The sequence below is a fragment of the Canis lupus genome, chromosome 8 (genome assembly GCF_003254725.2).
Source record: "Canis lupus dingo isolate Sandy chromosome 8, ASM325472v2, whole genome shotgun sequence".
Taxonomy (NCBI): Eukaryota; Metazoa; Chordata; class Mammalia; order Carnivora; family Canidae; genus Canis; species Canis lupus.
Window position 1 is genome coordinate 11594117 of NC_064250.1, and position 24126 is coordinate 11618242.

Below are 24126 nucleotides of genomic sequence, written 5' to 3' on the forward strand. Positions count from 1 at the left end.
TTAAAAATGATTTTATAGGTAAAATTAATCTGGATGTTTGGAAAGTGCATTGAAATCGAATTTATTTCTTAGCTGGTTGCTGATTTCCAATGTAAAGTCCTCTGAGGAGGCTGACTTGGTGTTATAGGACTGTTCAAATGGATCCTTCACCCTCCATTTTGATGTGTCATTAGGACATTAATAATGGATGGTTGCTGCACTTGGTGGTCAGATATGTTATTTTGATCCATTTTTATTTCCCAAAGGGGCCTCTGGAAAAGGGCAATGAGAGTAGATTTAAAACCACATTATTGGAATTCAATAACTTTTGTCTCACTTTGTATGTCTGGTGCTTGCTGAAGGGCAGTTCTAATATGGAGAGTCAGTCAAGCATGGAACAGGCAAAACACCAAAATGGATTTTTTTAAAACTAAGATATAAGCTGAATTCTATGTTTTAATTTGGGCTGTGATGCTCAGAATTAAACTTTCCATAAATGTGTTAGATGTACAGATTTTGCTCTTTTTGATTCTGTGGATAAAGGGATGAGCATAGGAACAAAAGCAATCTACCAGTACAAATTATTTGGATTGTTGGAAGTAAACATCTATATAAATCAGTTAGCAAGAATTATTTGCTTCAAGAATTCCTAGCAATGGTGAAGGACTGAACTTTTACTTATGTAAAGTGTACCCCCAAAGGAGCACTGAATTCCCTTTAAATGTCTTCCCTTTTCTGGTAATTACTCAAAGGCTGGAGTAGCTTGAAAGTGGAAGATTCTGAATCCTGGGGTATGAAGGTCACTACTGGACATAAACAAGATCTTACTTTATCAATTGGGAGAATCTGTCTTCAGGAAAATCCCTCCCTTGTGAGTCTGTATGAAAATATAGAAGGGGGTTGGTGATCTATTCAGCCACACTCTGGGACACATTTGATTGAATTAAGAGGAAGAGAGGATGAGTAGTTTATGTTCCCATTCATTTCAGTTGTTGAATATCTTCCCCTCACCCATGTTTTTATTTCAAGTCTAGTATACTTAAAAAAGTAATCAAGTAAAAAAAAAAAGAGTTAAAAGTCTTAATAACCACTGATTAATGATAGTTTCTGGCTAGTAGCACCTAGCTACCTGATATAGAGACCTAAGAGAATGATGGGTGTGGATGAAGTGAAGTTCTCTCTACACACACACAAAAAAAAGAATTCTGGGAGTCTAAAGATCCTGTTCCTTTGATATTGATCTTCTTCAGTCACCTTGATATTGTACTTTATATTATTTACTATGCATACTTTGACCTGCACTCTCTGACTATCGTTTTGCTATGGACACTGACTTCATTTCTTTGTTGTTGTTTCACTTTACTTTTTTTCTTTTTCACAAGAAAAATGAATCTATAGTGGAGAAAATTTAAAGCATACAGGCAAACAGTATTAAAAATCATTTGTAATGCTGTCACCTATAGAAAATACTATAAGCAGCTTTGACATCTTTTTTACTTCTTTCTTTCTGAGTATACATGACAATCATTTTTTATAGAACTCTCCTATAACTTACTTTTTCTCGGTTAACAATGTGTCTTGAATATCTGATGCTATGAAATACATTGTGCTGTGTCATTTTTGGCATCTGTATATTTTTTCATTATATGAAATATCATATCATGTTAAATCAATTTCCTTTTTAAAAAAATTTTCAAGTACAGTTAACATACAGTGTTATATTAGTTTCAGGTGTATAATACAGTGATTCAAAAACCAATCTCCTTTCTTTTGATTTTTTTTTGGTAGAATTTTTCATCATTATAAACAACTCTGTGATAGCATTTCAGTAGGTAAATCCATGATTGCCCTAGGAGAGATTCCTAGGAATGAAATTATTGGGTCAGTGGGAGACAATGGGAGCTATAGACGAGGTTAATTGATGACTTGCATTCTTGTTTGCTCTACATGAAAGGATAGCATTGGTGCTTTAAAATTTGGATTTACTGTTACTTTGTTTACAGGGTCTTACCCATTGCCCTTAAAATTAGTTCTTCACAGGACTCTGATCCTATGAGGCTTTATTACTACTCTCACACTTGAGATTTAAAACTTGTGTCTATAATGTTAGGTCACAACAGTCATGTTGTAGGTGTTTAAATACAAATCAACATCCAAGCTAGTTGCTGTGGATATTTATGTGGAGGAGGAAGGCATAGAAACACATCCTTAGAAGCTGTGCCATGGTCTTAGTGATCTAAATATATAAAGAGTGTATCTAAGAAAGAGGTTGACCAGCTCAAGGTCACATCGTGAGTCAGCAATGAAATCCCAAATAGGGCTTTCATCCCCTTAACCTTTTTATCCCAGTATAAAGAGTACTTATGAATAGATGAAGAGAAAGCATTTATAAATGAACCTATAAGATCACTTATAACTTGAAATCCTTAACAATATCAAGAGAGTTACTAGAAAATTTCCACCTCAGGTAAGCAAATCTAAATTGCCAAAAGGTATTGATAGATTTTTAGATAATGAAATATTAAATGACTGAGATGAAGAGAGAGGAATGGTGGCTTAGGGAGATGGAAATGAGCCTCAAGGGTGTGTGCGTGTGTGTGTGTGTGTGTGTGTGTGTGTGTGTTTGCAGGCAGCAGGGTTGAGGTGGAAGGAACATAGAAAGGGAAAGAGTAATAGCCTGAGCCTACCATGGTGACCAAGGAAAACACAACCAAAGGGCTTCTCAGGACATTAACCCTGGAGTGAAGGTAGAGGTCTTGGCCCTCATTATGCACAAACCATAGATCTTTCCTCCTCTGTCTGGTGTGTGGATCTGCACTATTATTTCAGAACGTGTGGCAGGGTTGCTGGCAAGAGCCAGGGAGATACCTTCCAATGACCCCAGGAGTGGGGCTCAAGTGTCCTGGTTCTCAGTCTAGTGCTCATTCTACTACTAGTAGGAAATAGAAGTCATTTTTACCTGAATTTTCAGAGATACACAAAAGTTTCTGGGTAACTAAAGCTCAGACTCTGCATTATGGGAGAGGTACACAAAATAAAAGAGAAAGAAAACAAAATAAAATCTTGGAGCTTGAGAGTAGAGATGATCCATCCAGCATGGATTTTATTTATTTATTTATTTATTTATTCATTCATTCATTCATTCATGAGAGACAGAGAGAGAGAGAGAGAGAGAGGCAGAGACACAGGCAGAGGGAGGGCCAGGCTCCATGCAGGGAGCCCCATGTGGGACTTGATCCCAGGACTCCAGGATCCACCCTGGGCCAAAGGCAGGAGCTTAACCGCTGAGCCACCCAGGTGTCCCCAGCACTGCCTTTAGATGAGGAAGCTAAGGCTTAGTGATCTATTGGGACACAGGTAGTCAGGACACAGGACCAAGAATTCAGACTTTCTGACACTCGGCTTTGTACAAAATGATCTAGATACACCGTGTGATTAATTTTATTCTTTCTCATAGAGAATCTTCAAGCTTCTATTTCATGGTTCATGAATTCAGTGTCACTAATATCAGCATGTATTAAGATTCTATTTGCATGTGGTACTGTCCTCTAGAAAGCAAAATAGACAAATGAAGCACTTGACACAAAGGAATTTCCTAAGGAAGACAGATCTCATAGAAGTAGACAGAAATAACAGATAGAGCACTGAACAAACAAAGCAAATATGTAAGTTGTACAACTTCGGCTTTATGAGATGGTAAGTAAAAAGAACCTTACAGCTCATTGCTTAAAGAGAAGACCTATTTTCATTACTAGATAGCCTTAAACTAATAATTATTAAGAATTATCCTATGCCCTGTAGTTGTTATATTGGAAAGAAAAAGAGTATAGGACCTGGCACACCTAGCACTAGAGCAGGCAATGGTGCAGTGTCTTTGGTATATTGTTGATTATTCCCTTCACTGATTTTTGTTGTATACATATTCTCTGATGATCTGCAAAGACTGGGAAGGGTCTGCTGAGGCAAAAAGCCTCCCTGGGAATGCCTCCTAAAACCAAAAACATTTTTCCTTCCCCAGAGAACTAGTGGTCATGTGCTTCTCAGTTATATTTTTATCGAGGCTTTTATTTTTCCCTTTTAGAAAGACCTTGAAGATGATAAAGGAACTTACAAAGCCCTCAAATGTTTCATCTGTATAATGTGAACTGTGGTGAATGTGAGACTAGGATATATTTTCTATTCTCTCAAAGACTAGTTAAAGATAAACCAGAGGTGACCTTGCTCTTCTATGGTAACAAATGCCACTTTGGCCAGGTATCTTCATAAATGCCTGACCTAGTCATCTGCTTCAGGACCAGTATTAGTAGCAGTATTAGGGTATTATTAGTATTATTATCGTGAAACTATCATATGTGTGATATGAAATAAAACAAATGAGTAATTATGGGATCTTCTAATTCCATCACCCCTGGTTCTTGAGAACCAGGAGTCTTGGTGTAGAAGAAAGGAGATATTGACGTAGAACAGAAGATGTTAGATAAAACCATTGTAGTCGGGAATTTGAATTGGAAATATCAGTTATGAACTCATATTTTGTTTTTAAATATTCATATTTTCTGTCTCTGTTAATTAAAAATCCTACAATGACTAATCCAGTAGTAATGATTCTTCTTATTACCCAGATGTAGTCTGAAAACACTTTTCCCATTAAAGGAAATCAAGGCTTTTTAGAAAAATGGCTAATTTCAAGTCTGGAAATACACAAGATGAGTGAGGAAGCTATAAAAAACAATTAGAATAATCAACTTGAAGTCAGATTGAGGGGGATCCCACTGGCTAATCATGGACAATTTGAATTTCAATAAGATTAAGCATTGTAACAGATCAAAACCCAACCCATATGTCTAAGTCAATGAGTACTTGGTATTAAGTAAACCAAATGGTTGCTTACCTTCTGATTTAACAGAAAAACAGTTCATTATCTTGAAAACTGGGCTGAGAATCAAGCATTTATCTTGACTTTCCTTTATGAATTGTATCACTTTAAACAAATAGTTGATAAAGGGAAACATTTTCTAATAAAGTTATTCCAGCTATTAAAGCAAAATGATAGAATATCATTATTCTGCACCCTCCAATGCATTGATAGATTTAGGCACAGAGCATCAACTACCAGAAGAGTTGATATCGTCAACTATCAAAAAAGAACAAAAGCAAAGGAAAAATGCCCCTTGTTGAAAGAATGCAACAGTACTTGTACTTTTGTTAAAGAAATTGAACCTGAAACTAATTAGACCTCAAGATTTAGCTGCCAGTTTGTAGAAAGAGAACAAAGGAACCAACATGGTGACTGCAATCAACAAATCCTAATTATGGGAAACTCTGCAGGTGTAACGCTGCAGGATCTTTAACAGATTAATTACATGAAAAAATATAGATAGAATCTATAGATTTAAAAAGACTTAAAGATCACAGCAAGTGAAAAACTGGGCAAAGTAAGTTATAATATCCAGGAGTGCATCCTTTGGTAATAAAACCAGAAAGAGATGCAAGAAAGTGATTGTTATGCAAGTCAAGAGAGTGGTCATTTTTGCAGGGATAGAGGGTTTTATTATGATGGGGAGGAGACACATGGCTAGAAAATTTTTGACTCAGATATTTGTTAGAAGGATGTTTGTCTTATAATAATTTGGTAAGCTCTACATTTTGGTGTGATTTCCCATATCTGTTTCATTCTATAAATGTAAAAAACAAAACAAAACAAAACAGGAAAAGGAAGCATGTTAAGCAAGTCCACCCACCTGATGCTGTCCTAGAGATTATCACAATGTTGCCAGCAGTGGGTCAACCAAGTTGTGGAAAATTGTGTTCTGGGGCAAAAAGAATGTATGTTCTGCTGTAGGTACATTTGCATAATGTCAGGGATGGACTACCTTTCAAGTTGCTGGGAGGCTGGTTTTTTGTTTTCGTTATAGTTGTGCAACAGTAGGTGCACACATAGTTCCCCAGGTGACCCGTCTCTGGCTCAATAGTTTTCATTGTGTGGTGCCAAGAACACTGGCTTCATGGCCACTGTCCGCTTAAGAAAATGCACATCTCTTGGTCCCATTTCTTATCAAAGAAGCAGCCCCAGAATCTATATGATCAACAAGCACACTGCAGGGTAAGAACCACCACTGACTTCTTCGTCAAATTCTACCTGAAATCACTTTATAAAGGTGTGGGAAGTATAGATCTTCGAAGCAATTTCCAAATGGGCTGCTTAGAGTCAAGGCCATAGTTGTGATTTTTGTTAGTAAATGCACTTAGATTGTGAACCACTACCCAGCTGAGTCATGTAGAGCACTGTATGTGAATTTGTCAAAGCAAAACCTCAGAAAAACATTTTCTCTAGGGTGCCTGGGTGGCTCAGTCACTGAAGTGACCAATTCTTGATTTTTGACTCAGGTCATGATCTCAGTCCTGAGATCAAGCCTCGTGTTGGGCCCTGTGCTTGAGATTCTCCCCACCTGCCCCTGCCCCACTTGCACTTGTGTTATCTCTCTCTCTCTCAAATAAATACATCTTAAACAAAACAAAACAAAACAAAACATTTTCTTCAACTTGCAACAGCAATTATCAATTTTCTTTTCATCTTTTTTTGCTTAGGGTTTTTCCCCCCTGGGATTAGGAGTTTAAAGTGATATTCAAGCAATGAATCCTCTGAAGTTTTTAAGCAACAATTCTAATAACAACAACAAAAATTCAAATAATGAAAAGAAGAACAATCCAGATTTGGATATGGGCAGGTATGGCCAGATTGAACTTCCAGCTGGTTCTTCCTCAGTTGAAGGCAAAGTAGACTTCCAGAGTGTGAAAATGCAAGTGTGAAGGCTTCTTTTTTTTATATATATATTTGAGTTTATTCTTCATTTAAATTTTAAAACACTATAGTTGAATATTAAAACAAAAACAATAGCAAGTAGTGAGCTATGATTATAGTCCTTCACTCATTCACTACTGCATATAAAATGCCAGCAGCAGAGTTATTCACTGGCCCCATTAAGAGGTCTGACACTGAACACCACCCCTAGGATGATGTTCACCATCCTCATATCCTTCCCCATTGTAATGGTGCCGTCTTTCCTGATTGGGATCAAAGTCCACTAGTTCTACCTGGTCCATTTCACCAGTTCTTCTACTTCTTCCTCTCAGGTAGGAGTTTTTCCAGCAAAGAAAGTTTATCAGGAGAGAGAAAGCCATTCTCAGGGAAGTGTACCTTAAATTCGATGATTAGGCGACCCTTCTCATATGGTCTACAATAAATTGGCATGCCTTCGTTTAGCACACACTTGATATCCCCATGCTTGACAATCTGACCTGGATGAGAGGTGATGACAGTGGTTCAGTTGTCAAGAGTAGATATTGGCTTTTGAAAGCTGCGCAAGGCTTCAACCAGCTATATGTCCATACACATGAAAAGATCTCCTTGTGGAGTAAAAACAGCATGGTCCTTCTGATCTAAAACGATGATAATATCTCCTGGTTCCAGTCCTGGTTCTTGGTCTCCCTCACCATGGAATGTTATCTTCTGGCCATCTTTCATGCCTTTGTCAATATGCACTTCTAGAATCTTCTTCTAACTATCTTCCTTCTGTTGCAGCTTTTACATCTGTCTTTAGGACTGATCCATTCCCCATGGCCCTGGCACTCCATACACACAGATTGAATTTGCTGAACCATTCCAGATCCTCTGATGAATTCTTATTTGCATTCCAGTACCTCGGCAATTGGGACATTCGGCTGCTCCTTTCTTACTACCTCGGCCTTCACATTTAGCACAAATCACATTCTTTTGCAGAGCTAGTTTTCTTGTTGCACCATTATATAAATCTTCTAAGGTTACTGAGAGCTGATGCACAACATTTATACCTCTCCTTTCTCTCTGCATCCTGCCTCCTCCTCCAAAAAACATATCAAAGATGTCTGTGGGGGAGCCAAAACCACCACCAGCTCCACCTTCTTTAATTGCCTGCTCTCCTCTTTTGTCGTCTAATTCCCGTTTCTTTGCATCAGAGAGCACTTCATAAGCTTGAGAAATCTGTTTAAACTTCTCTCTTTCATTTGGATTATCACGGTGGTACTTCAAGACTGCTTTCCTGTAAGCCTTTTTCAATTCCTCCTGGGTGGCATTGGGTTTGACCCCCAAAACATCATAGTAAGTGGTTTCTTTCACCAATTTCTACAGCCGGTGAGAGGGCTGAGGTGGTTTGGGGGTAGGGGTGGGGAGTGGGAAGGAGCGTGTTGCTGGGCGCAGCACTGGCAGCCACCGCTCCTCCGTGTCTCACTGAGCATTCTGGAAAGTTCCGCCAGTGTGAAGGCTTCTAAGTCTGTATTTAGCATCTTCCTCCTCTCCTTTCTATCCAATCCTTTTCTTTCCAAAACTTAGATGCTTTTTCAGTGCCTCTACAAATCAAAACAGCTGACATCCACTGTCAGCTGCTTTCTTTTGCCAGTTGAGTGCCAATTACTGTGGATGCACTTACAAGAGGAAACTAGACTAGTACTTGGTTTATAGGGATTTGTGAAACAGAGTATTTTATTCATTTGAACCTAATTCTACGAACATCCTTTGAACACTGACCAAATGTGTGGCAGTATCCTAGCAGTATGGCATTTAAGTGCATTTCCTGCATCCGGAAAGGTACAGTCCGGTCTGGGAAATGGAGGAGTTATAGCGAATGATAACAGCAAAATCATTTACAAATAAATAACCTCACTTCAGTCCTCACACTTCCCAAATTTTAGCAGTTAAAAGGATAATCACTATTTGTAACTATAGAGTTCTTAAATCTTTGGAGAGAGGTGTGTACTGTGTAAAGTCACAGCATCCCTCCCACCCTCCCATTACATCTTTTTCAATATGACAAAGAGGAAATTAGGACCATTAGGACAATATGTTTTCTCAAGGAAGGAAAAAAAGAGGGAGCAGTCTAATTTGAGGGAAATAAAGTACCTTGTCATAAGAACATCTATGTGTCTTTTGGAGAAAGTACAGTTTTGAAAGTCAGCTGAAGATGACATTAATGCTCTGCAGTAGGAAGTTTTTAATATGAAGTTGTAAGTTTTAGTTCAAATGGCTCACTTGTGAGTTTTTATTTTAACCAAGTAACTGTGGTGTTCCCTTGATCTGTATTTTAAAATATAAAGTTCATGTATTAGGTAAGAATCTCTTCTCAGCTTTTGCTAGTGAACACACACACATATGGTGAACATATGGGTAAAAGATACTTTAACCATTTATTTCTACAATTGCTAGTAAACAAAATGAACAGTCATGATGACATGGCATTTTGCAGTAAGACTAAAATATGCATAGAAAATGCTTATATTTAATTCTTTTCTTACTGACTTTAGATCATGAAAACTTATTGTAAATGTAATTTATATTTTTCTAAATGTAATGGTATGTACTGGTTAAGCTGAGGGTGTGAGATTTTTGAAATTGTAATAGGAAAACAATAGAAGTGGATGGAGGCCTCAATGTCCTTTAAAAAGCAGGCTTTAAATCACAGTTTCTTAGAAAAACCATTTGACTGTGTTCTGTAGTTACACAAATATAAGTCAAGAGTGTTTTGAGAGGATCAGTGAAATTATTTTGGGGAGATGAGAAAGAGAAACATTATTTGTGGTTGTAGATGAATGGAGAAATGCCTGCCAATTATTGTTTGCTCCCATGGAGAGGCAGCTTATAGAAACTGGGTATTTTCTGCGTTTTCTCATTTAAGGATTGCATGTAGGGAAGCAAGAGGCAGAGAAAAGTGGGAACGACTGTATTTATGGGACTTCATGAACTTAAGGTGCCAAGTGTTTGCTTTAGTACCAGGGCGAGGAAGTAGCAAGAAGGGTGGGTTTCCCTCCAAATATACTCAGCCTGGAGATTGGCAGTTTGGGCCACTTTGGAAGAATGTTGATCCATGGATACTTGTCATTTCACAAGAAAACCTTCCAGATGTTTTGAGAATGGTCAAGAATGGGCCTTATGATGAGACAGCAAACAGATCCTCTCCCAGGGACAAGTAGCAGGAGCCGAAGCAATAAGAGCACTCACGAGCGCTCATCTCTCTCCCATGCTGGGGAAAACCAAACAGTTACATACATAAGAGCATGGTTTCTCTAGAAAAGATAACCTACAACTGAAAAAATATACAACAGAACTAAAAAAAAAGAAAAGGCACCTCTCTCACATAAATGCATAACTAAGTTAAAAGAAAAATGACTAACCAGCTGGAGTTTATTTGTAAACTGTCTTAGGTCAGTGTTTGTATGAGCTGCCTCAGTAACCATAGAAGATTCCTGTTTCAATGACAGGCAGCAGCAGCTGCAATTTTGAGACCACAATGTATCAGAAAGGTTGAGCAAAGTAGGCAGTTGACAACATAGTGTATTCAATGCATTTTACGCTGTGAGTGATGGTGAATGCCACAGAGGCTGATGCGCTATATGTGAATTAAACAAAATGGAGCACATCACTTACATTAGCACAGTAACATCTAAGGAAAAAGTCATAGGCAACTTTGAAGATATGTTGCCGTTTGCTTTAATTCACTTTGAAATGGACTCCAGATTACCCTTATTTTCTTTTATACTCTCCAGAAAATAATGTGGAAGTTGTTGAATCAGGAATAATGATAGTAGTGCCATGACCTTATGACTGTGTTCTTGTTAATTTCCAAGAATCTGATGAGAATATGTCACCCAAAACTAATTTTCATATGTATTTTAACAAGAGATTATAAACTGTTTTTCTCTTCTTATTTTAAAATTATCATACAGAAAAAATTGACTTTCTTTTTTAGTGTACAGTTCTACACATTTTAACCCACATGTAGATTTGTATAACTGTCTCCACACTCAGGGTACAGAGCAATTCCATCACTCCCAAAAGACCTCCCTTGTGCTATCAGTATATAGTCATGCCCTCCCCACCCTCAATGCCTGGCAGCCACTGATCTATTGTTCATCACTATAGTTTTCTTTTGAGAATGTCATGTAAATGGAATTATATAGCATTTAACCTTTGAAACTGGCTCCTTTCACTTAGCATAATACCTTTGAGATTTTTACAAGTTTTTACATGTATCACTAATTTTTCCCCCAATTGTGTATTATGTAGATATACTATAGTTTATCCATTTACTCACTGAAGGACATTTAGGTTTTGGTGTTTATGCGTAGTTTCTTTTCATTTGTGTATGTGTCTAAGTTTTTATTTCTCTAAACTCTCGGGAGTGGGATTGCTGAGTCATATGTTAAGTATATATCTAATTTCATAAGAAACTACTAAACTGTTTTACAGAGTGACTGTACCATTTTGCATTCCACTAGTGGGATAGGAGAGTTCCAGTTGTTCTGGAGTGTCACAGAAGTGACTGATTTCTAAAAACATTATCCTTCTATCCTTAATAATAATGGGTTGTATCAGGGACAATTTGAGGATCTATAAAAAAATGTTATTGCTTGAAGAACATTTAAAAATTATCCTCAGGGATCCCTGGGTGGCGCAGCGGTTTAGCGCCTGCCTTTGGCCCAGGGCGCGATCCTGGAGACCCTGGATCGAGTCCCACGTCGGGCTCCCAGTGCATGGAGCCTGCTTCTCCCTCTGCCTGTGTCTCTGCCTCTCTCTCTCTCACTGTGTGCCTATCATAAATAAATAAAAATTTAAAAAATAAAAAATAAAAAATATCCTCAATGGGGATGCCTGGGAGGCTCAGTGGTTGAGCATCTGCCTTTGGCTCAGGGCGTGATCCCGGGGTCCTGGGATCGAGTCCCATATTGAGCTCCTCATAGGGAGCCTGCTTCTCCCTTTGCCTATGACTGCCTCTTTCTGTGTATCTCTCATAAATAAAGCCTTAGAAAAAAATTATCCTCAACATAAAATTAAAAGTTTATTGTGGTTTCAGAGGTCTGTTGATCTAGTCATCTAAATGGGCTTGTGGAGAACATCTTTTCTCAAATGAAAATATATAAGGTAATGAATGAAATTCATGGGAGATTTTAAGTAGCTAAAGGAATTGATACCAAGTGCTGATATTGAAAAGTGAAGCTAAACAATTCTATCTATTGAAGTTAAGTTTTTGTTCATTGTCATTGTACATTGTTTCATTGTAAAGTAAGGTCCATATCATCAAAATTATTGAGCATCCAACGTATTGATAGCCACTAACTATATGAAGAGGTGCTGGGGAACCGGCCTTCTAGTTGGAGAGAACATTAATATACCAAAATATATGCCCTGGGAATGAAGCTAAACTCTTACAATGATGATAAAAATCTTCATAATTATATGAAATAGCATTTTGTCACCATATTCATAGGAAGTTAGATATATTTTCTTTCATTTATTCGTAACAGAACAGGACAACAGGGCCAACTCCAGGCACTGTTAAGGGCCAGGCACTCCAGGCCCTTAAACTTATGAAGGTTAATAGTTTGTCTTGGTATCCTTGACTGCCTCTCTCTGGATCTGCCTTCCCCTACCTCCACACAGTTCTAGAGTCCTCTAGTCCTCTAGCCCTCATCCTTGTGGATGAGGCATACAAGGAATAAGAGCTGCCTTTAAGTGTGATAGACTGAATTTGGGGTTTTAAGAGTGAGAGAAGTCTGGACTGGTGGATCTGTTCATCATCACCTTGTCCCAGTTGAGGCATACTTGGGAGTCAGGAGAGGAATCTGAAAGTCAGAGGAAAAAAGGTCTGGTGGAGGTAACACAATGGAGATAAAGGCTCAAATCAGTAGAAATGCTGACCAGAATTAGGTGGGAACAGGAGAAATGGGATAATTTCAGGCTAACATTATGAAAGATGAATAATGGACTAGTGGACCAAACCATCTCTCCCCTTGATGCTGGAAAGGTTCCATCTCTGTCATTCATACAATCTTCAATGTCTTCATCCCGTTCTTGATCTTATCTACTTTATAGACACTCAGGTTTCTGCCTACTAACACCCTCTGTAGAAATAGAAAAGATTCTGAAGCCAAACATTAACATTTGTTGGAGGATTATACCTCATGATGGATTTTAGTCCCTACATGAGCTTAACCATTCATTGCTGTGTTAAATTTAAAACCTCTAATTGTATAATGTTAGTGTTAATGCTTTCAGTAAGCAGATGGAGAGAAACATTTTTGCTTATGGGTCCTTAAGACATATTTGATAGATAGATAGATAGATAGATAGATATAATAGATAGACAGACACATATATATGTCCTGAACCTGAGGGGTTGTTTCTTTTTGTATTCCTAAAAAATCTGTGAATCTAAAGTTGCTAAATTTGTTTCTAGTAAGTAGCACTGCAGTGTTCAAAAGTTTGTTATACACTGAGCAGCCATGTGAGTTGAGTCTAGTTTCTAGTTGCTATCTACTGGAGTCACATGTCCAGTCAGGGCTTATATGCATCAGTTGGGCTTTGGTTCAACTCCACCAACACATCCATCCCCACCCCCCACCGTGCTTCCACTTCACCTTATTAATCTAATGCCCATAGGGCCTCCAACAAGTCAGATCTCTCAGAGCCTTTTAATTCCAAATAGTCTCTACTGGGAGGTAGCCATTCAGGAAATCCTTTGTAAAAGTTTCTAATACCTAGTTAGCTGACTGAATTAAAATAAACAGGATGTCCATAATCTTCAGCTTCTTTCATATAAACATACAACAAACTGGCAATGATTAAGGGTCTAAGCCTGAGAAGCTTCAAATTGTTAATTCTTTAAATATTCGGTTGACATTTATATAGAACAACAGAGAAAAGCAGATTTTATATTACTAAAAGGTATGTATAGATTCAGAATCATTCAGTTATTTCTCTAAACCTCTCATTGAATATTCTAAATATAGTTTTATGTTTGGAGGGGGTGTACACACTGTCATATATGTGTATACATATATATGTACATATGTATATATGTGTGTGTGTGTGTATATATATATGTATATATATATATACCCTTCACATATATCTGTAGTTCTTGTTCTACAGTTTGTGTGTCCTTGTAATTTTGTCAAACCACATGCCTGATAGCAGAGTAGAGGGCATAAAAATAATTAAACAAATGAATAGACCCCAGAAGTTTGGACCATGCCATACATTATTTAGTTTCAGATTTTCAGCAGAGACTACATGTACACATTGCCAAAATACTCAATAGAGGGAGATCAGCTCTTGTGGGAAGAGTATTTCTTTCTCCTCAGGGCCCATCTGGCTTCTTTGGGAGCAGAGCCAATTTATATTTCACAGACATCTAAGGAGGAGGGTGCGAAAGCCTTAGTTAACTAGTACCATTGATACTTTAGTGCCCCTGGATAGTTGCTTAGCCATCTTGACCCATGACCTGGCTCTGACTAAGTTCCTATGTTCATTGTGAAGGAGCCGAATTATGTGTAAGATGAGTGATGGCATGTAGTTTTCATGGTGCCAAGACTATACATAACATATCGTATTGGAAGGTGGGAATGGTGTGGCTGAGAAATACTTATATGGGTATTCAGAGCAAGTGGCATAAGTTACCCAACTTTTCCCTCTCCTAAATATATAATATATTCTGCATCTGCAGGATTGTAGTGGGACCTAGGAGATAGATACTAACAAATTCAAATTATGAAATCAAGAGTGTGAGGAAGTGGAGAACATTGCCAAGGGAGCGGTTAAAGTGATCATTGTAGAGGCTGTGCTCGGAAGGAGGTGGTATGTAAGAAAAAAGAGGGTAGAGGGGTTGGTGGGTAGATTGAGGTTATAAAGCACCTATAGTGGGAGAGTGGGAGTGAAAAGATCAGATAATGAGAGGTTGGTGGCAGAGGGGACTTTCTGATATTGTTCCACAGGTGAAGTGATGACAAGGTTCGAAGTAGAGCTATGGCAGAGAGTTATACCAGTGGAACAGGTATGAAGGTCTTAAGGATTGTGGAGTAAAGGACATTTGAGGCTAAGGTATTGATTGGTTCATCAGTGTGAATATTGACATTACCAAAGATAATGGAGACGAGAAAACTGAACCACATGCGTTCTTCAGTGTGGAGGATTGAAAGAAAAGAATATAGGTAATAGTAATGAAGAAAGAAGATGGGAAGGCTAAGCAGACACTGGGCACCTAGTGAAAATAAAGCATGTTAGTATGAGGACAAAAGAAAAATGATCAGAAAGTGGTAAAGAAGCACCATAGATTGCCCTTCCCCTAGCAGCCCTTCCCTCCCCATCTTTCAGGTGAGGGCTAGGAGAGTGAACAGCCTTTACTGGGAAGGCAGTGGGGGAAGCAGGACCCTTGGACAGAATCAGGTTTGGGTAGGAGAAGGAGATAGAAGTACCATTCTGTGAAAAAGTTAAGTAGAGTTTTGGGTTGCCTGGCTGGCTCAGTGGTTGAGTGTCTGCCTTTGGCTCAGGGTGTGATCCCGGAGTCTTGGGATTGAGTCCCGCAGCAGGCTCCCTGCATGGAGCCTGCTTCTCCCTCTGCCTATGTCTCTGCCTCTCTCTCTCTCTCTCTGTGCCATCTCATGGATAAACAAATAAAATCTTAAAAAATAGTTAAGTAGAGTTTTGTTTTTGTTTTACAATGGAATGGAAATATTAGCCAGGACAGTACAAAGAATTTGGATGAGATCAGCTGCAGGAGGAAGAGAGTTTCCCAAGGCAACACAGTACTACATAGAAATGAATTTCCTAAGAGGGCAAATGATACAGGTCATTTGCTTTGGGATGGTGGTGGGTAAGGTATCAGGAATGAGAAGTGTAGGAGGTAAATCAAGTAGATGCTCCAAGCAGGCATCTGCTGAGACCCAGGCAATATGGAATATTTGAGGCCTACTTTCATGTGCCAAAGGCCAGCAGAGACTGATTAACCTAGCTGTGAGTGGTTCCCATGCACTGGTTTGATTGAAATGGAAATGTGTTTGAATGGATTTGTTTGATTGGAAATGTGATTTTTGCCCCAAATCCCTTTTGGACTACATGTGCTCATGGGCTACATTTGTAAGAACTTTACCTAATTAGGACTCCAAAATCTTTTAAAACTTTTAATCTATTTCAAATTATTATCACCAATCTATATAACTATCACCAATTCTTGGTCTTCAAGAAATAATATTGGAACAGTTATTGGAATTGTACAATAATTATTACTAAAAATTCGACACAACTTCCCATCATTCTTCAATAGATTTTTTTTCCCCTACTATTATGTAGTAAATACAGATTCCACTTTAGTTTTTCTTTAGAAACAACTAATTGAATTCATATGAAATTGAAGGGTTGTTTCTAGCACAGACTGACTGTTTGGATACTCATGATAGGACTCAGACCTCAAATGTTATCCTAAAATTTTAGCCTTAACAGAAATCATAAATAAAAGCCCCATTAAAAAAAAATCACAGAGGCATAAAAAAGAATGAATCACTGAGTACTTTTAGCTGACATGGACATCCTTTTGATGCTTAATGGATTCAAATTGCTCAAATAAATATTACTATTGATGCTACCCATTTCATGCTGCTGGCCTCTGACAGCACAATGGGAATTTAGGAAATTGTAAGGACAAATGACATATCAGACACCAAATCTGCCTACTTAATAGTATGTGTGGAGGAGATTGAAACTTTGATTTAGTAATGTTTTGTTTAAAATGTCCAGGTCTTAAAACAAAACTATAATTTTGTCTTTCTTTGTCCTTGGGGATTTTCTGGCTTGCTTCCTTAAAAAGTAATCCTGTCAGACCTATAAATATAGAGAACCAATTGTGGTTTCCAGAGGGAAGGGGGGAGGGAGGATGGCTAAAATGGGGGAAGGGGAGTGGGAAATACAGGCTTCCATTTATGGGATAAGTATCACAGGGATAAAAGGCATAGGTTGGGGAGCATAGTCAATGATGTTGTAATAGCGCTGTGTGGTAATAGACGGTACCTACCCTTGTGAACATAGCATAATGTATAGAGAAGTTGAATTGCTATGTTGTACACCTGAAACTAATGTGACATTGTGTGTCAACTATACTCAAAAAAGGTCTAAGAAAAGAGTGATTCTGATTACAAAGTGTGGGTTGAAATTTAGATATGCTTATGAATTTAAATATTAAAATCTGTTATTATGGGAATGTGATAATTGTCCCTTACACCAAAGACCCCTTGACTCATTGAAAAGGGTTGGGAGTTCCTATGAACTGGTCTGGTGCCCAGGAAAATGACCTGCAACTGTGTATCTGATCTAAAACAAAGGTAAGTTAGCCAACATGTGGTTTACCTGAGTTGCTCGCCCTGACGATTGGTGTCAAGTGAAGGAGTGAGTCCTCTCCCTCAAAATAAGCCTAAATAATCTTCATATATTTTGTTTTTCTTTACTGCAGGACATTTGTGAAGATATTTCTGATCACGTTGAGCAAATCCATGCCCTCCTTGAAACAGAGTTCTCCCTGAAGCTGCTGTCCTACTCCGTCAATGTGATCGTGGACATCCACGCGGTGCAGCTCCTCTGGCACCAGCTCCGAGTTTCGGTGCTGGTCCTGCGGGAGCGAATCCTGCAGGGTCTGCAGGACGCCAATGGCAACTACACCAGGCAGACGGACATTCTGCAGGCTTTCTCTGAAGAGACAAAGGAGGTGGGTATTTGAAGCCAAGTAATGTGTCATCAAGTGTAGTCATCTGAGAGTTTTCATTTCAGAGAGGTGGGATAGGCATCCTTTCAAAGTAAATAATCAAGCCCTGAGCCAGGTTTTGAATCTAGGTATAGTGACCAGAGGCTAGGGCACTTCTAATGTGAATAAAGCTTTATTTAGGCCATAGTTAATTCACACCTGACCACTCATAATTGTTGGTGCTAACCTGGCTTCTTGTTTCCTATTCAGTTATTTGATAAATATTTATTGAGCACTTATGATGGCTAGGCACTAGGTGCTAAGAATATAATAGTGATCAAAATGTGGTCTTTGCCTTCAAGGAGTCTAGTACTAGATCGAGACAAAAAGTTAGACATTAAGGACAGATTGTGATAAGTCTATATGATGCCACTGGATGTCAGAGAGGGGCACCTAACTCAGACAGGAAAGCTTTTCCAGAGGAAGTGGGTCCAGTCTGGAACCTGAAGGAGAAGCAGGATTAGACTGGGTAACAGAGGTAGAAAGTGTTCTAGACAGAAGGAATGGCATCATCAAAGATCCAGAAGTAAGAGAATGACAGATTCAGAGAGCTATGGACAACACTGGATCAAAAAGTTCAAAGGACCAGGATTTGAACAAATAGGTAAGTGGAGATCAGATGATGAAGATGAAAAGCCATATTAAAAACCGTATGAGGGACACCTGGGTGGCTCAGTGGTTGAGCATCTGCCTTCAGCTCAGGTCGTGATCCTGGGGTCCTGGGATAGAGTCCTGCATCGGGCTCCTCACAGGGAGCCTGCTTCTCCCTCTGCCTATGTCTCTGCCTCTCTCTGTGTCTCTCATGAATAAATAAATAAAATAAAGAAACAAACCAAACCAAAACAAAAACCATATTAAAAGAACTGAACTTTATTTTAGGGTCAGCAGGAGAGTTTGTTTAAGGAATTGACATGATTACATTCATGCTTTGAAAAAATCATTCTGGATGCAATGAGTCAAATGAGCTTTGGAATTTTGTATAACTAATGTATCTGGATTTTTTGTACTTATATTAAGAGTAGTTTAAAGAGTTTGTTGTCACTTTTGATGCATGGCTCAAGAATGAACACTGTAGGGGCTCCTGGGTGGCTCAGTTGGTTAAGTATCCAACTCTTGATTTCAGCTCAAGTCATGATCTGGGGGTTGTGAGATTGATCCTGTGTTGGACTCAGCATTCAGCAGTCTGCTTGTCCCTCTCCCTCTCCCTCTGTATATCACCCCTCACCTCAACCTCACTTGTACTCTCTCTCAAATCAATCAATCAATCAATCAATCAATCTTTAAAAAAAGAATGAACACTGAGAATTTGAATTCAAATGAACTTTCCTAATCCCACATAAAATTTGACATATATAGGAGTAAAGCATTGTGCAAAGCAAGGACTGTGTGTGTGTGTGTGTGTGTGTAGATAGTCCCTTGGCTCTTGACATCCACTTTCATGCTCTACCCTTGGTTTTGTGGAAAATATATATAAAAGTTTATAAGACACTTGTATAAATAAATAAAATTAAAAGACAGTATAATGAGTGTTGCATAATTCAGTATTAATTAATGTTTCAGTGGCTCCTACATTATCAACAACACAAAACAACTCTGTGCCTATTCTCATAAATTATTTATACTTGTTGATTATTGTTTTCATAATAATGATACTCTTGCTGAAGCAAATTCCCTGCAGGCCCTGGAAGTTTATGAGAATCAAGATCTACTGGGCTCCACTTGAAGTTTTAGGTTCTTTGTCTTCATCCTTTCCTGTTATTGTGGCAGTGAGGGAGGTGGTAGAGTCCTCTAGTAGAGTCCTTTTTTTAAGTCATAGAATGAACACGAGGGTGTGTGTGTTAGTGCCCAGATGCCATCGCTCCCAGATGGGATCCTTAGTGTGTCCTTGACTGGGACTCTTGTGGTTCTGGGAGACTACGGAGAAGCCCAGCTTGTCCAACTCTGCCCTAAATGTGGTATTCATGAGGTGTATGCAGTGAGGGAGAGATGAGGGAAAGACGTATCTAAATTCTGAAACCCTCTTTCTTGAGATAGCACCTGCCATCCCCAGGCTATACTTTGTTGTCACTGTCATTCCTCCTTATGTGTCCTGCTGGCTCTGCCCAACATCCAGTATTGATCAGTCATCAGATCTGCCTACTTTCTACTATTGGAGGTGGGGGGGGGGCAGGCATAAGAAATCACTGGATAAAATCAGTTCATTTTACGTATTTATTTATTCATTAAATAAACATTTATTGATCAGCAGCTCTTTGTTGTAGAGCAGAAGATATAGCAGTATTCTAGGACTTCTTGTTATCACTGGTGGTGTTTTGTGGAATATCTTCATCATGCACTAGTTTGAACTTGTGTCATTCAAGAAGCGGTACCCAAGATAATGATGAAGAGCCACTGAGGCTAATTGTCACTGGCCACCATTTTATATTTTGAGTTTATATTAAGTAGGTATGGCTCTCACAATGTGAGCTCAACAATTATTTACAGATTGATTAGAAACAATTTAGTGCATTTTCATATTTGAAATTCTTTAGTTCTGTCATAAATATGCAAGAATATGTTGTGTGAGGGATAGAAGAACAGTGGATTCTCAGCCATCTGCTTTGTGGATATTTTTCTATAAATTGAAGCACAGTTTCCATTATCCTTCCTAAAGCTGTGAAAACCTGATCCTATTTGTCCTTCTAGTGTGACTCCATGAGAACATTTCAAAGACTGCTTATTTTTTTTGTTTCTGACAGCAAGAACACTGGGATTGTGGAAAACAGGAAGGGAATTAGGATAAAATTCTAAGCTTTATCAGAATATATTCAGCTGCAAAAAATTTGTAGAATGAAGAGGGAAATGGCATAAAACAGGCTGATAAACTGAAATAGTAGATGTCCTTCCCGTAAAAGTGAATTCATTTTCTCTTTTTGTAAGTTTTTGTAGTTTTTGTCTCTGAGCCACATTGAAGGATAAGTTGGAAAGCTGGGAAAGTGGCAAGTTCTTTCTCTTTCTGTCTTTGCAAAAACAAAATGTGTAAGTTTAGTTCTTTTATTTAAATATGACACAGACCATATTTTGTAAGCAAATTAGCAAATGTTTTGCTAAAACAAAACCAACCAACTGAACGAATAAAAAACAGAGCAAAGCTCAACATTGTGTATAAAATGCGTTGTACTGAAATTTTTTACATTTCAGATACTTTGACGAACACTTTATTGTTTCATATAGTAAGGAGGGTAAGGGATATTAAAAATAGTTCCATTTTATAGATGGAAAAACTGAATCTAAGAGAGGTTAAGTGACCACTTAAGGATATAAAGCTGGGATTAATTAAATGGAACAAATAAACCAGCTCTTAATTGATCTCTGTTGTAATAATAGTAGTTCTTCCCTCCCTCTCTCCTCTGCCCCTCCCTTCCTTTCTGCTTTTCTTTCTATCACTCTTAAATATTTATTGCTTTCCTACTATGTATAAGGTACTAGGCATTCAAAGATGAATAACACAGGTTAGGAATCACCCTCATAGTTATGTTAGAGCCTCAAATAGTTCCAGGAGGTAGGCTGGGAAGGTGCCGTTATTATTTTACAGATGATATTATTGTATCGGCTGAAGGCAGACCTTAACCAACTGAGACACCCAGGCACCCCAAGAACATTCTTTTTTAAAAATTGCCTCTGTATGGATGGTGAAATCTAGAAAAATACTTTTGAAGAATCCTCTTAATAACAGTTTAAAAAAATGCATGGATAAATGCTTATCATTTGGTCTTTAGGATATGAAGTAGATAATACACTGTGTGCTGTTTTTTGTTTTGTTTTTCAGGGAGGGATTTTTTCCAAATTAAAAATGCAGTCTTATTAAAAATAGTCACCCCTGAGTGACAATCAGCCATGCACAGAAATAGTTGGCCTGGTTGGAACCAAAGGGGCACTGAGTGTTTTTGAGTGTGGTATTTTCTTCTCCAAACAAAGGACTGGCTACAGAAGGGATCTTCAGGGGAAGACTTAGGAAAACGTAGCCATCCCCTATTAGCTGAGATGTAGCCTCATATCAGATATTCATCAAATATCATTTACTGAGTACCAGTTATTTTCAAGCATGACAGTGTTCCTGATCTTAGAGTTCTGTCACCATCACAGAGGACATCAGACACTTTCCCTGGGCTATAGAAACAGGTGATTGACACTTGTAGGAGTCTAATTTTTACCTGAACTCTCAAATTTCTTTTTCTCTACCCATCGTGGAAACACTTTTACTTAAAACCTCTTTCACCTCACTTAGGTAGCTACAGTGCTGTACTTATATGGTAAAAATGATAGAAAAATAATGCAAATTTCAACTAGTTAGTAATTTAAATACCAACTTATGAGAGAGTTTGGGAACTTAACCATCATTTATAATACTAATTTTGCAAAATTATCAAGTTCTGAGTACTGACCAACCAAATTAAAATAATTAAATAAGGGACACGTGGATGACTCAGCAGTTGAGCATCTGCCTTCAGCCCAGGGCGTGATCCTAGAGTCCAGGGATCGAGTCCCTGCATCGGGCTCCCTGCATGGAGCCTGCTTCTACCTCTGCCTGTGTCTCTGCCTCTCTCTCTCTCTCTCTCTCTATGTCTATCATGAATGAATAAATAAATAAATCTTAAAAAAATTTGTAAAAAAAAAAATTGAATGAAGTGTAACTTTTGTTCAGCTGGCTGATTCCTTGTTGGTTTTGGCTTCTTTTAGTCCAGGTATGAAGCATAAAAGCCACACAGTTCCATTTAGATAATTTTTATTGAGATTGGAAGTTAATATTGGTTTCTCATTTTCGTGCAGTGTAATTTAGCATAGGGATACCTCTCATTTTGAATAAACTTGCCTCCTCAATATACTTGATTAGTAAAAGTAATAATATAATAAGTAATAAAAGTGAACATTCATTGAGCACCTATTCCTGTGCCAGATTTGTGTCTTACCTTTATTATCTCACTTAAGACTCACAATGGCCCTTGACATGACTTATCATTTGCTTTTGTACTGGTGAAGGAATTGAGGTTTAATGACATCAGGCTACTGGCACATGGTCACATGGCTAATTTGTGGTAGAGCCAGAATTTGACTCTTAAACTCAGCCTTTTATTCACTAGAGTCAACTAAAACTACATAATCAGAGGAAGAAATTACATGAAAGCATAGAGTTACATTCCAAAACATCGTCAGATTCATCCATTCATTCATGTATTGAACAGATACATCTGTGATTACTTACTCTATGCATGTCACTATGCTAAATGTTGCAAGCGTTCTGGTGAGTCAGCCATTTTCTATATGATTTATACTCCTGTGGAACTTATAAACCAATAGGGTAAACAAATTAATCAAATAATCACAATAGTATTTATTTACAGATTGAGGTAAATGCTTAAAGGAAAAACAACATAGTTTTATGAGAGCTTGTAAAAAAATCTGACTTAGGTGGGAATTTGGAATCTTGAAGAAGTGAAGCTTGATCTAAGGTCTGAGGGAAGAGTACAAGTAAACTAGTTAAGGGGTGTTGTAGGTAGGAAGCTTTCTTTCTTTTTTTTAAATATTTTATTTGCTTATTTGAGAGAGTGAATAAGAAAGCACAAGTAGGAGGGGTGGAGCAGAGGAAGAGGGAGAAGCAGACATTGGGGAGCCCAACACCTGGCTTGATCCCAGGACTCTGAAATCAGGAGTCTGGATCATGACCTGAGCCAAAGGCAGGTGCTTCACCAACTGAGCTACCCAGGCGCCCTGGTGGGAAGCTTTCTTGACAAAGGAAATACCACATACAAAAGCCATGAGGCTGAAGGAACTCATTATGTTCAAATACTGAAAGGAGGACACTTTGGTTGGGTGCAGCCAGGGAGGGGATGGTGGCTTGAGAGAAGCCTCTATATGTATGTTCTTAGAAGGGTCTGGGTTTTTAACCCAATAGCAAGAATCTAACAAAGCTAATAGCAGGAAGTATCATGTTTGCAATTTGTAAAGATTACTCTTTAAAAAAAAAAAAAGATTTTTTCATTATTTTAGAGAGAGAGTATGGGGATGAGGGGGGTGGGGTAGAGGGAAAGAGAGAGAGAATTCCAAGCATACCCCCCACAGAGTGTGGAGCCTGATATGGGGCTTGATCTCACAACCCTGAACTCATGACCTGAGCTGAAACCAAGAGTTGGATGCTTAACCAACTGTGCCACCCAGGTGCCCCAAGGTTACTTTTTACAATGTGGCAGTATGGAAAACAAGCTGGAGGAGGGGGTATGTCTGTTGAAAATAATATTCAATGAATCAAAGAAAATTGTGATACAGAGATCAGAGTGTGGACTCTGGGTCAGAAAACCTCCATTTAAGATCTAGCTCGGCCCCTAGATGTGAGGTCAAATGCTAGCTATGTACCTTCTTTTGGCTTCTGTTCCTCTTATATAAAACAGGGACCGTAGTACAGACCCCAGAAGAAAGTTATTGTGAGGATTCAATGAAAAAGTAATAGTAGGAATAAACCTTCCCCATTTATACATGAGGAAATTGGGGCTTAGAAAAGTTGATGAGGTGGATG

At 38.3% G+C, this 24126-nt stretch overlaps 1 protein-coding gene and 1 pseudogene across 5 annotated transcripts in view; one reads left to right on the forward strand and one right to left on the reverse strand.

The window, feature by feature from the left end:
* The window catches only part of AKAP6 (A-kinase anchoring protein 6), a 539834-nt gene that overhangs the window by 243796 nt on the left and 271912 nt on the right, over positions 1 to 24126 (forward strand). For all 5 annotated transcript variants that reach the window (XM_025443999.3, XM_049113620.1, XM_049113619.1 and 2 more), the window contains one exon: positions 17289 to 17540. In XM_025443999.3, the coding sequence (XP_025299784.1) occupies positions 17289 to 17540 (252 nt within the window). The remainder of the gene's footprint in view (positions 1 to 17288; positions 17541 to 24126) is intronic.
* On the reverse strand, positions 6959 to 11347 carry LOC112657828 (dnaJ homolog subfamily A member 1-like; annotated as a pseudogene).